The sequence below is a fragment of the Sciurus carolinensis genome, chromosome 9 (assembly GCF_902686445.1).
Source record: "Sciurus carolinensis chromosome 9, mSciCar1.2, whole genome shotgun sequence".
Lineage (NCBI taxonomy): Eukaryota > Metazoa > Chordata > Mammalia > Rodentia > Sciuridae > Sciurus > Sciurus carolinensis.
This window is the reverse complement of record NC_062221.1, coordinates 29,106,203-29,117,242: the sequence shown is the minus strand read 5'-3', so window position 1 is coordinate 29,117,242 and position 11,040 is coordinate 29,106,203. Positions and strand designations below refer to the sequence as shown.

Genomic DNA, 11,040 nt, shown 5'->3' with positions numbered 1-11,040 from the left:
AATTTCATATTTGAGGTCTACCTTCCACTCCAGCATTCAAGTCTCATTCAATCAATATTTACAGAGCACCAGTTCCTGGTACCAGAATGCAGTGTGACAGCAGACAAAAAGCTCTGATTTCCTGGACTGAGGTGAGGTTCTAGGGGGAGGACAGATGGTTTGTAAATATAGTGCCAGGCACTGACATAGGCCATGATAAAAATAGGCATGGGCAAGGGTGCCTGGGTGATTTGGAGGGCAGAGCAGTCTCTGTGGTCAGTAAATGATGAATGGCAAAGTTCACATTTTGAGCAGGTGATTCAAGTCCTGTACTCCTTTAAACATTTCCCCACATTTGCTCATTTAATATCGAGTAGTTCATGAGGTGAATACTATTGCCACTCTACTCATACTGAGGCCCAGAAAGATCCTAGTGCCCCCATAGACACTCTGCCAATCTACTGTGTCAAAGTCCCCATCTGCTGGGTCATATGCCCTGATGTTGGCATTTACTGGCAGAAATCAACAAATGCTTCTTGGCTGACAGTACTCTGCCAAGTCCAATGATCTAATTATGTAAATAGGCAATCAATCACACTTATTTTAAAATGTCTATCTGTATATGGATGGGGAGAAACTTGAGCCTGGGATGTCCCCACATTGGGTCTGGCCCCATAGCTCCCCTACTTTGCATACTCTGCCTGACCTTCCCCTACAAACCCTGTCCTCTTCAGTCTCTACCTCGGAGCATAAAAAGGTCAGAAGCCAGAACTGTGAACCATTCAACTCCCCAGTCAAGCTCCTACCATGCCATGGCAAAGCCTGGAACTGGTTGAACAAATCTTTATTCCTGAGACTGAAAATAGACATTGGTTCCCTCCCCAAACCTGGCCAAGGCTAGCCTGACCATAGTACCCTCTCTCAGGCCTATAGCCTGAACTTGGATTCCTAAGACCTCCGTCCCTGAGGATGTGTGCACCAAGGGGTTCCTGGGTGGACCAGGTGTAGGAGAGCTTCTTAACAGTCCTCTGTCACAACCTCCAGCGGTGAGCAGTCTTGGACAAGGTGGCAATACAGTCAGAGTTTGGTGGCCTGCGTAAATGGAGGAGGGGAAGTTCTAGTCAGTCTCCTGGGGACATAAACCAAACACTTTCCCCAGGACAGCAACCCCTGCTCCCAGGAGCAGCTTAATCCAAAGGCAACAGGGGAAGGAAATGGTCCACTGAAGGCAGAACCTGGTCAACAGATGGACTTCCTGGAGTTGGGGTCAGGTTGGGGACAAGCAACAAATTAACAAAATCAGCCTAGTAGGCCAGAAACAAGCTTACCAAAACAGGGCTGACAGGGCCAGACCTGGAGTGTTGGAGGGCAAAGGTCACAGCATCATGAACAGATACAAAGAGATGCTGTTTTGTTATAGATGCATCGAAGAACCGCCCAGCCTCAAGCTGGGTGACCACAGGACCTGTATGCAAGGAATAGGTCTCCTCTGACTCTCAGGACCACTACGAATTCCAGTCCTAGGCACCCATAGAATAATCTGATGTCTGCCACACTATCTCCCACCTGAGACTGCAGCTAGACACCCAGTTGCTCCTTACACTTGACCCTTTCCTCCCAGGGACCCCCTTTTTTTTTTTTTTTAAATAAAGGTGCTGGGAACTGAACTCAGGGCCTTGTGCATGCAAGGCAAGCACTCTACCAACTGAGCTATATTCCCAGCCCAATTGTTTTAGTTGTAGGTGGATACAATACCTTTATTTTATTTTTATGTGGTGTTGAGAATCAAACCCAGGGCCTCACATGCTAGGCGAGCATTCTACCACTGAGCCACAACCCCAGTCCTGTTGCTGGGGATTGAACCCAGGGCCCTGTGCTTGTAAGGCAAGCACTCTACCAACTGAGCTATCTCCCAAGCCCACACCCAGGGCACTTTTGACCTCCAGTTTCACAGACTTTTTCCTTGCGATTTCTGGCAAACCTCTCAGCAAAGAGTCCCAACCTCTTCCTAGATCACCCTGTTAGCCCAAACAACGCACTGTGGCAGGATGCGATGTACACCTCCACTTCGATCTCCCGGAAGTCACGGAAAATCTGCAGCAACAAAAGAGGCTGAACTCAAGGAAGGTTCAGAGACTCAGGGGGGGTACTTCGGTAGGTTTGGGAGGTGAGCTTTCAGGGTTTGGGGCCATCAGCAAGCTCAGAGGGATCTCAGGGAAAGTTACAGAGTCAGCGTGGAAGCCAGGGGGGCCATGGTCTGCCTGCAGCTCCTTACATTCTTTAGGCTCTTGATGCACACAGTGTCTACAAAAGAGAGGGCACCCAGGTCCAGGATGAGGCTATGAAAGTCCGGCTGAGGCAGGCCCAGGGCCTTCAGCGTAGGCACATCTGGAGCCTTGAAATCTTCTTGACCACTAGCCACAACCTCCTCCAGCTCATTCTCTGGCCTTGCCTGCAGGGGAACCAGACATATGGAAGGATAGCCCATGAGAAAGTGAAAGCAGGGAACGTACAAAGCACCTGGGGACACATGGGATCAGACATGACAGCATGCATGTAAACACCCACATATATAGGGAAATGCAGGAAATACATAAGGACATAGACATGGGGGAGTCATGTATGTATGCAAGGACAGGCAATGTAGATATGTGGGGATATACAGGAGGGCATGCCCAGATATTCACATACAGCTGTTACCTCCTGGGTTCAGGCTTAAAAGGGACACAAGAAGGGAGGATGCTGGGAAACTATGTTCCATCAGCTCCAGGCAGGGTGGAGTGGGTAGGGGTACAAGGACAGACCGGAACAGACAAATGCATTCATGTGCACACACTCACACAGACACCTTGGCAGCCCGTTCTGTTTGAGTCTCTAATTGAGCGGACCATCCCTGTTCCCTAGATTTTCCCCATATATTCAAGCCCTTCCCTCTATCCATGAGCACAGACTATGGGATCTATAAATTCAAGGTCTTTATCTAGGCCTGAGATTATAGACAAAGAGAACAACAAGCAGAATTCTGTTTTGCCAGCAGTCTCTCCACAGAGTGTCAGAGCCCTCACCCTAGTCCTGCCGTTGTCATATCCTTGAACCCACCATTGGTGGAGGTCCATGAATTTCCTCAGATGTGTGGGCACCCACATCTCTGCAGTTCATGGCTGACCTCTCCTCTCCCACTTCTAGCCTCACCTTGGTCTTAGAGCCTTCTACATCATTGCTCTTGATGTCTCCAAGACTGGTGTTGACATTGATGGAAAGTGAGTTGTCCCTGGAAGAAGTGGCCTACGCCAGGGAAGAGTGGAAACAGGAAAGAGTTATCCCAGCTGTCATATGACAACATGTCAGGCAGGTTCTGGGCAAGTAAGTGGGCCAGGCTGCAAGGCTCTGACCAATCCTGAGAACAACCACAGAAATGGAAGGATTATCATGGTACACACTGTCACATGTATAGGAAGAACAACAAAAGACCACCAAGAGCCCTGCCAGGGAGTGAAACAGGGAGGCTAGGAGAAAGGTTGGGGGAGGAACACTGGGGCAGGGACAGAGGTCAACAGTGAGATAAGTTGGTTGGGGTCAATAGCAGGATGGGGGCAGAGGCCAGCCCAGGGCAGGGCCAGGAGTCAGCCACTGGAAGGGGCCCTGCCTGTTCTTGGGGCAGCTTGTCTTTCTGCAGGTGCTTCAGCTTCAGCTCCTGCTTCTTGAGCAATTTCTTCTTCTGGGAGATGAGGTGGTCAACATCCACACCACACTAGAGGTGAATGTAAAAGAAGATGGGGCACCCTGGGAAGGCAAGGGGCCCTCAGACAGTCCCCAGGGGTCCCAGTCTCACCCTTTGCTTCAGTGTGTCACTGTAGAGCTCAGCGTTGGCAAAGTATATGGTGGCTGAGGAGCGAAAGACCTTCACACCTGGGACCTCCCTGGCCTGAGGATGGGACAGGGTTATAGGGGAGCTGAGTCCTCTTGCTCCACTGCATCCTCTTCTATCTTTCCTCCCCAAGGGCACTCAGTGCCTACCACCTCCCACCCTCTGTCCCCAGACTGTGACCCAAACCCTGCCCAGAGCTTGACTCCCCATCCTGCTTCTTCACCCCTGCCCAGGCCCTCTCCCCTCTCCTGCCCTTTGCCACTACCCAGGTCAGATTTTGGTGGTTCCTAGGCCTCTTCTTAGATCTCCAACTCCCATCATGTGGGGTTTTTTCCTGTGCGCAGACTCCTCTAAGCTGTCACTCCAATCAGACCACCCTCAGTTCCCACCTCATTCACAACAGTCAGATCTTTGCTAGGCCTGTGCCATATGGTGCTCCCTCTCCATCCAGCTAAGCCAATCCCCTCATGTCCTCTCCCACACTTTGGATTCCTTGGTCCCACCCTTTATTTCTGCCTATCACACTATGCTCACCCTTTAAGTCTCCATGTCAGGGGGAAGTAGCTTACTTTATTCCTGGCCCCACCAGCTGTTTCCGTCCTCACAGGAATCAAATGAATGCTCAGAGATTTAGCAGATCAATCGATTAGATCAGGAAATAGCCTCTCCTACATCTGTGGCCTAGGACCCTGCCCCTCTATACTACTGACCCAGGGCTTCTCCTCAGGATGAGACTTACACTGCTAGCTCCAAGATTGACCCTTCACCAGACCCCTAGACCTATCTCTCTCCACTCCTTCTGTCCCTACCCAGCCCCTCACCCAGAGTGGGGGTTACAGACCCAAACTCCTCACTTGAAATTCCAAGGACCAAAGTCACAGTGCTCTCAGTCTGCTGGGTCCTTGCCAGTGTGGAAGGGATTGACAAGGGCCTGCTCTACCTGTCCTACCCAAATCATGCTGTCCTCCTACTCAGCCTCTGCCACTCACATCTGAGTACTCTGCCACGTCTCTGTAAATATCCGTGTCTGACACCTGCCCCAGGACAGAGTAGTGAGGTCTGTGGAGGTGAGAGTGAGTATAAGAAGAGAAGAAAGGGAGACATGAGGGCACACTGAGGAGCCTATGGTTCCCCCTTTCCCAGAGATATGGGGAAAGCTGAGGGGAGCCAGTGTGCAACTTACTCCCTCGACAGCTGGAATGAGCGGGGGACCAAAAGGGTTGACTCACAGCTGTGTTCGGACCACTACAAGCAGCAGGGAGAAGCCTACTGCAACTGCCAGGCCAAGGTCCAGGTTCAGCAGGATGGTGGCCACAAAGGTCACCAGCCAGATGAGCTGAAAATAGAAGGGCAGGAGTTAAAGGGTCTAGAGAGGTCACTGGGGCTAAAGGCCCCAATCCCATCTCTTGGCTCCCAGGCCTCTTACCAGGTCCATACGATTTGCCTTCCAGAGGGAACATATGTCAGAAAATTGCATCAACATGCCCTTTAGGTTCACGATAATGGTGGCTGCCAAGACTGCCTGAGATAGAGGGAATATCACCAGGGCTACTGATAGGTGCCTAGATACTGACCTCAACCACCTAGGCATGATCCAGACTGATCACAAGAACCTGGTCAGAACCCACCGTGACTCTAACAACTTGGATTTGACTCTAAAAAATTCTAACACCTGACCCTAGAGGCCAAATCTCACCCCACCCTTGAAAACTAGGGCATGATCTTGTATGCCTGCTCCTTACTTGGGTATAAACCAAACTGAGACCCTGACCTCACCAAAGCCCTGAAAACTGGTTGGGTGGGATGGGGGCTCACCCTAGGTAGATCTTGGAAGAGTTCCCCAAGTTTGAGAATGATGAGGAGGATGAAAAGGGAAGAGACGGCTCCAGCAACCTATGGGAGAGGGATGAGCAGTGGGTGGAGATGAGCAGGTGTAAACTACCCTGGCAAAACAATGTGCATGCATAGGTATAAGTATACCCTCAAGCCCATACCCAAAACCCACCTGTGTGTTGCCCCCAGTGCTTTCCTGTACAAGGCTCCGGGACATAGAGCAACTCACAGGGAAGCATTGGAAGATACCCCCAATGAGGTTACTGAGGCCAAGGGCCACTAGCTCCTGTTGGGGGAACATGGGTTTAAGGAGACTTGCCAGAGATGCCTGGTCACTACTCCACTCTGTTTAGGCTGATGCATCTCCAATCCCCAACCCCACTTAAGGGCCTCCAAAGACTTGGCTGCTGTACCACACATCCTTTTCCTCCACCCTCAGTCCCACACAAGTCCCACCAAGCCTCCCTCCCCTCAGGTTCTGGGGACTCTCTATGTCCCCTATGTGTCCCTCATCACCAAGACCTGGTTGCTGTCCACACGGTAGCCATGTCTCAGGGCAAAGATCTTCCCCAGTGAGATGGCAATGGCAAACCCAACCACAGCGATGGCGAAGGCATTTCCCACAAGCTTTACAAACAGCTGGGGGTTGGGAGCCACGGGGGGTACAAGTCTGAAAGAGGCATCTGTGAGGTCAGAGATAAGTCATGTCCCTGGCTACCCAGCCTTTCCTTCCTTGACAGAGTCCAGAACTTACCCTGCAGGGATGTTGCCCACAACATCCACCCCAAATCTCTGCTTCAGGCCCACACCATAGGAAATGCCTGTGGCCCCAATGAGCTGTGGGGAGAGGACAGAATCAGAGGAGGAAGGTGCAGGTATTATTGTCTGGGAAAATGGATAAACCCCCTTGGGAGAAAGAAGACATTGGAGCAAAATAATCTTCTGAGGGATGGGGAGTTGACAGAGTGAAACAGACATCACCATTTTGGGAAGGGGAGATGCCACCAGGGGTAAGGAGAAGTCAATGGTTTTTTTTTTTTTTTTTGCTGAAATACTCAAGAACCCTCACAGTGACCACTTCAACCAGCTCTCAAATACCTGGAGGCTTCCCACATAGCTGGGATCTATCCTCACTTGCCCTCTTCCCCACTGCCCTCTGACACCCAAACCACAAGCAGTTCACCAGGAAACCCGAACCGTGAGCAATTCCCCAGGTATCGGCAGGGGCAGATACCGCTGCAGCTTGTCATTCAACAGCTTCACCACCACAAGTACCACCCCTGCCACAACTGCGGTGACCACGGTGCCGATGACACTCTGGGACAGCTTCCAGCAGACCTCCAGCACTGTCTGAGGAGAGGTGGGGTCACAGCCAGCACTCAAGTTCATGGGGCACATCTATTCACCCCTTATCCCACCCTTACTCACATAGATGAGGGACAGCGGCCCTGAGTGGCTCTCCAGCTGGAGGCCAAACACATACTTGAGCTGTGAGACAAAGACCTGCACAGATGCAGCTGTGGTATAGCTGCGGACCAGAGGCTCTGACAGGTAGGTGACCACAAAGCCAAAGTGCACCAGGCCCAGTCCCACCTGTGGGATGACAGGGGAGAGTCAGGGCAGGCAGGAGTCCTAGGGGTGGTCTAGGACAGATGGAATCAGAACCACAGGGGATAAGTGAATGGGGGTGGGGGGAAGGATGGTGATAGGGAATCTGGGGGCTGGGGAAACATACTTGGAAGAGCCCAACCAGGACACTGAGTGTGGAGGCCAACTGCACACGGGTGGCATCTCTGGCTGTTTCATTGACTGTGGAATTTGAGTCTAGCAGGAAGTCTTTATCTGGGGCTAGGGATTCTGTCACACTGCCCACCATCACAGACATGACAGCAAAGGTCCCTGCAGGGGCAGAGCAGGGCAGGTCTGAAGAGAAGAGAACGCTGCCCTCCCCTGGAGCTTTGGTCTTAAGAGAGCCAGGGGACATCCAGTTCTGAACAAATGTCCTTAGAATAAGGCTGTGTAGATGAGGGCAGGTCAGGAGTCGACCCTGAGGCTCATGGGTTCTTAAGGGTATTAGAAATGCTGCCCTACATTATGTACCTTGCACCACTTGTGTCATTGGCCTAGAGAGACACAGGCTCTCCATGAATTGGGGAAGGGGAGACAGCCTGCATTGACTGCCCCACATTCCTGGCCCCTTGATCTGCCTCATCCACTCACATTCTCCTGGAGCCAGGGCTTTGAGGTACCCTGCATCTGTGCTTCCACAATCAATGGCCTAGTCCTGCCTAGGGATGACCCATGGGCCAGGCTCCTAGTGACCCAGCAGCCATGCTACTCTCTCCCCTACTTCCCTGCCCTGCTCAGCCCTCCCTCACCCTGTCCTCCATGAGGGATATGGGCATCCTCCTAGAAGTCTAGGTGTGACTCCACTTACCCACAGAGATATGCCGGGAAGTACCAAACAGGAAGTAGATGAAGACTGGGTAGAAGGAGCTATAGAGGCCAAACACAGGAGGCAATCCAGCCAGGAGGGCATAGGCTAAGCCTGGGGATCAAAAGATAGCAAAGCAGGTTTGAAGATGAGGATCTAAAAGGTTGGGGGAATCCCAGCCCTGGTTAGGGCTGGATCAGAGATCATGTGTCCAGGTTTGGTATATCACAGATCACAGGGATTCCAGGTCAGGACCTTGAATATGGCTCACCCTGTGGAAGCTGCATGATGGCAACACTCAAGCCAGATAACAGGTCACCCAGGAGCCAGTCACGCACAGGATAATGGGGTAACCAGCCCAAGATGGGGAGATGTTGGGTCAGAAGGGCACGGGTACGTGCGTGGGAGCACCTGGGGATGTAAGGGGTATATATGAGGGACAGAGGCTACCTGGGCCCTGCCAGAGTCCCCAGTCCTCTCTCCCCGGCCTTACTGCAACCACGTTCTCCAATGATGGGTCCTAGGTGCTGAGCCCCAGCGCCCCAGCTCTTCCAGTTGCTCCTGGTTCATTAGTGGTCGTTCCACATGATAATCTTGCTTCTGCAGCTCCATTGTCTGTGTTGCAGACAGGAGTGCCTGTGTGTCCTTTGGTCTGCGGTAGCGAGATCAGAGATACAGGTAAGGATACCCCTTACCCAACCTTCCCTACACTTACACCTGGGACCAGAGTCAAATACCTGATTTTTCCAGGCCCCAAGATCTAGATAGATCCAGCCCCCAGCTGGTCCCTGCAGGCCCCATGCCCACACCCAGGCAGAGGCAGTACCTGAACTTTGGCTGGTGGAAACCTCTTTCTGGGCCAAAGTCCCTCACGAAGGGATGAACAAGACCCACACTTCCAGCCTAGGTGTGGCTGCCCAGCCCTGAGTACTGGTCCAGGTCTAGGTCCAGGTCCAGGTCCAGGTCCAGGTCCAGGTCCAGGCTGATTGCTCTTATTAGCCCCTTCCTCCCAGTCCCTTACCCTCCCTGAGTCAATTCCTGTGTCCTCATCCAGCTGCCACATGAGCCCAGTCCTGGCTGGCAGAGAACAAGTTTAGGGAAGGAATCGAGCAAACTAGAGGTCCAAGTTTTCAAGCAATTCTGTCCAAGCTTTCAGGCCTCCAGATGAGACCCTCCCCTTGAAGGGAAGGACTACTTTCCCCTGGGCCTCTAGTCCCAGGGTGGAAGCTGGGGCCTACTCTGGGGAAGTCAAAGGATGGCTCTCACCTGCGGGAATCTCTGAGGAGAAAGGGGTCTTTCCTGTATTTGGAAGGTCTCACTTGGGAGGAGACAGTCCCATCTGGAAAGCAAAGCTTTTCCCTTAAGTAGGGAAAGTAACCTTGGAATAGAAACTTTCAGGGGCCACTTAGAGGGAACTCTGACCTAACAGGAAAGCCTTCACCCATCAGGCAAATTCTAATCTGAGGTAAAGTTCTGACCTGGAAAGAATCTTTTATCTGCCTAATGGCTCCCCTCTGAAGTGAAAGAAAGACCTTATCTGAGAATAGGAGATAGAGATGGGTAGGTAGGAGGGGGAAGTCTTATCTGGGAAATACTCTCACCTAGGGGAGGCCACACATGGCTTGGGAAAAAGGTCTCTTGGGAATAGCTCTCAACCCGGTAACGGTGGTAGAGGGGGTTCTGGAGCGGGAGGGGTTCTAGCATATTAGGAAAGTTTCCACCAGTCTGGAGAGTTTTGACCTAGGAGAAGCTCCAACCAGGGGAGAGGATCCCACCCGAGGAGCAGGAACTCACCTGGGAAAAGCGTCTAACCTGGATGTCCCTGTAGGAGGAGGGAGTAGAGCTGGTGCAAGTAAGATCCTCAGAGGGCTCCGCTGTTTCACGGAGATCTTAGAGACTCCTCTCCCCTCCTCAGTAAGTCACTGAGGTCTTCTTAAAGGGCTCCCTCCCTCGCAACGCGTGTCGCTCGCCTAGAGGGCGGAGCCTTGATCCTTGGCCCCTCCCTCTGGGAGGGCACAGGGCCCTGTTAGGCCAGAGCTCTCATTCCCTGCTCAGTTATTCAGTTAGGCTGATTTGGGTCCCAGCTGATCCACAGGTCCCAGCCAGAAACTCTCTTGCAGCGATCTCCCAACCCCAACGCACCCCAGCCAGCACACCTCCAGGGCCGGGGCTCCTCTGTACGCAGCCACCTCCCTGCGGCCCCCAGTTAACCCTCGGACAGAACTCCAGTGGCTTTACGCATAGCCCTCAGGGGCTGGGGTCGCGCCGGCTCCCGCCCCCATCCCTCGCTGCAGATGGGTAGCCACCTGTGGGAAATTGTCAAAGCGGTAAACCAGTGATTGGCAGAAGGAAAAGCCTACTAGGGACTTAGCGGTCTCTCTTCGGAAGCCCAGGCCGGGAGACCGCGAGAAGACCACGAGTCTACCCGCGCCTCTCGGACAAGCGGAACCCGAGCCATGTCCTGCACTCACCCCGAAGCATCCGACAGCCCCATGGCCCTCAGGCTGCTAAACCGACTGCTCCAGCAAAAGGCCGCTTGGGGCCCGAGGTGGCACGCAGAGAGGGGCGAGGTGGGCCTCAAGCTCCCGGGGCTTATCCAGGGCAGGATGGGGAAGGTTTGGGCCAATCAGCGTCCTGGGGGCAGGGACTGAGTCACGCTTTCTGGGCGGGGCGAGCCGGGAGAAGGGAAGTTTAACCCCTTCTTCACCCGCGGCATGGCTCTTTTCTTGCTCCCCCTTGCGGCTTGCTTAACCGCCTGCCCCGAGCCTGATGGAACCGCAGAACTTGAACCAAGAACCGAGCAGGACTGCCAGCGCAGTACTGGCCATAGCCACGCCTCTGGGGCCCTGAGTGTGATGGAGCCGATCCTGGTGCTGGTTTTGCAGAGGTTCGCTGGGTAGTGTGACCTAATGGGTATGTCCAGTGA

At 53.0% G+C, this 11,040-nt stretch overlaps 1 protein-coding gene across 9 annotated transcripts in view; it reads right to left on the bottom strand.

Moving 5' to 3' along the window:
- Positions 1–803: 803 nt before the first annotated feature.
- Celsr3 (cadherin EGF LAG seven-pass G-type receptor 3) overlaps positions 804–11,040 on the bottom strand; it is a 37,312-nt gene continuing 27,075 nt past the window's right edge. Inside the window, exons 1-23 of one of the 9 annotated variants that reach the window (XM_047563300.1) lie at positions 10,586–10,679; positions 9,909–9,936; positions 9,381–9,453; positions 8,608–8,766; positions 8,386–8,525; positions 8,118–8,228; positions 7,416–7,579; positions 7,109–7,273; positions 6,878–7,030; positions 6,435–6,517; positions 6,203–6,350; positions 5,853–5,966; positions 5,663–5,740; positions 5,274–5,369; positions 5,077–5,183; positions 4,837–4,906; positions 3,812–3,904; positions 3,626–3,730; positions 3,172–3,264; positions 2,255–2,431; positions 2,019–2,073; positions 1,308–1,444; positions 804–1,071 (exon numbers count right to left, since the gene is read on the bottom strand). In XM_047563300.1, coding sequence (XP_047419256.1) covers positions 1,057–1,071; positions 1,308–1,444; positions 2,019–2,073; positions 2,255–2,431; positions 3,172–3,264; positions 3,626–3,730; positions 3,812–3,904; positions 4,837–4,906; positions 5,077–5,183; positions 5,274–5,369; positions 5,663–5,740; positions 5,853–5,966; positions 6,203–6,350; positions 6,435–6,517; positions 6,878–7,030; positions 7,109–7,273; positions 7,416–7,579; positions 8,118–8,228; positions 8,386–8,525; positions 8,608–8,726 — 2,223 coding nt within the window. In that variant the 5' untranslated portion in view covers positions 8,727–8,766; positions 9,381–9,453; positions 9,909–9,936; positions 10,586–10,679 and the 3' untranslated portion in view covers positions 804–1,056. Of the gene's footprint in view, positions 1,072–1,307; positions 1,445–2,018; positions 2,074–2,254; positions 2,432–3,171; positions 3,265–3,625; positions 3,731–3,811; positions 3,905–4,836; positions 4,907–5,076; positions 5,184–5,273; positions 5,370–5,662; positions 5,741–5,852; positions 5,967–6,202; positions 6,351–6,434; positions 6,518–6,877; positions 7,031–7,108; positions 7,274–7,415; positions 7,580–8,117; positions 8,229–8,385; positions 8,526–8,607; positions 10,719–11,040 lie in introns of those variants that run through there. The other 8 variants (XM_047563294.1, XM_047563293.1, XM_047563297.1 and 5 more) reach the window with 8 other exon arrangements.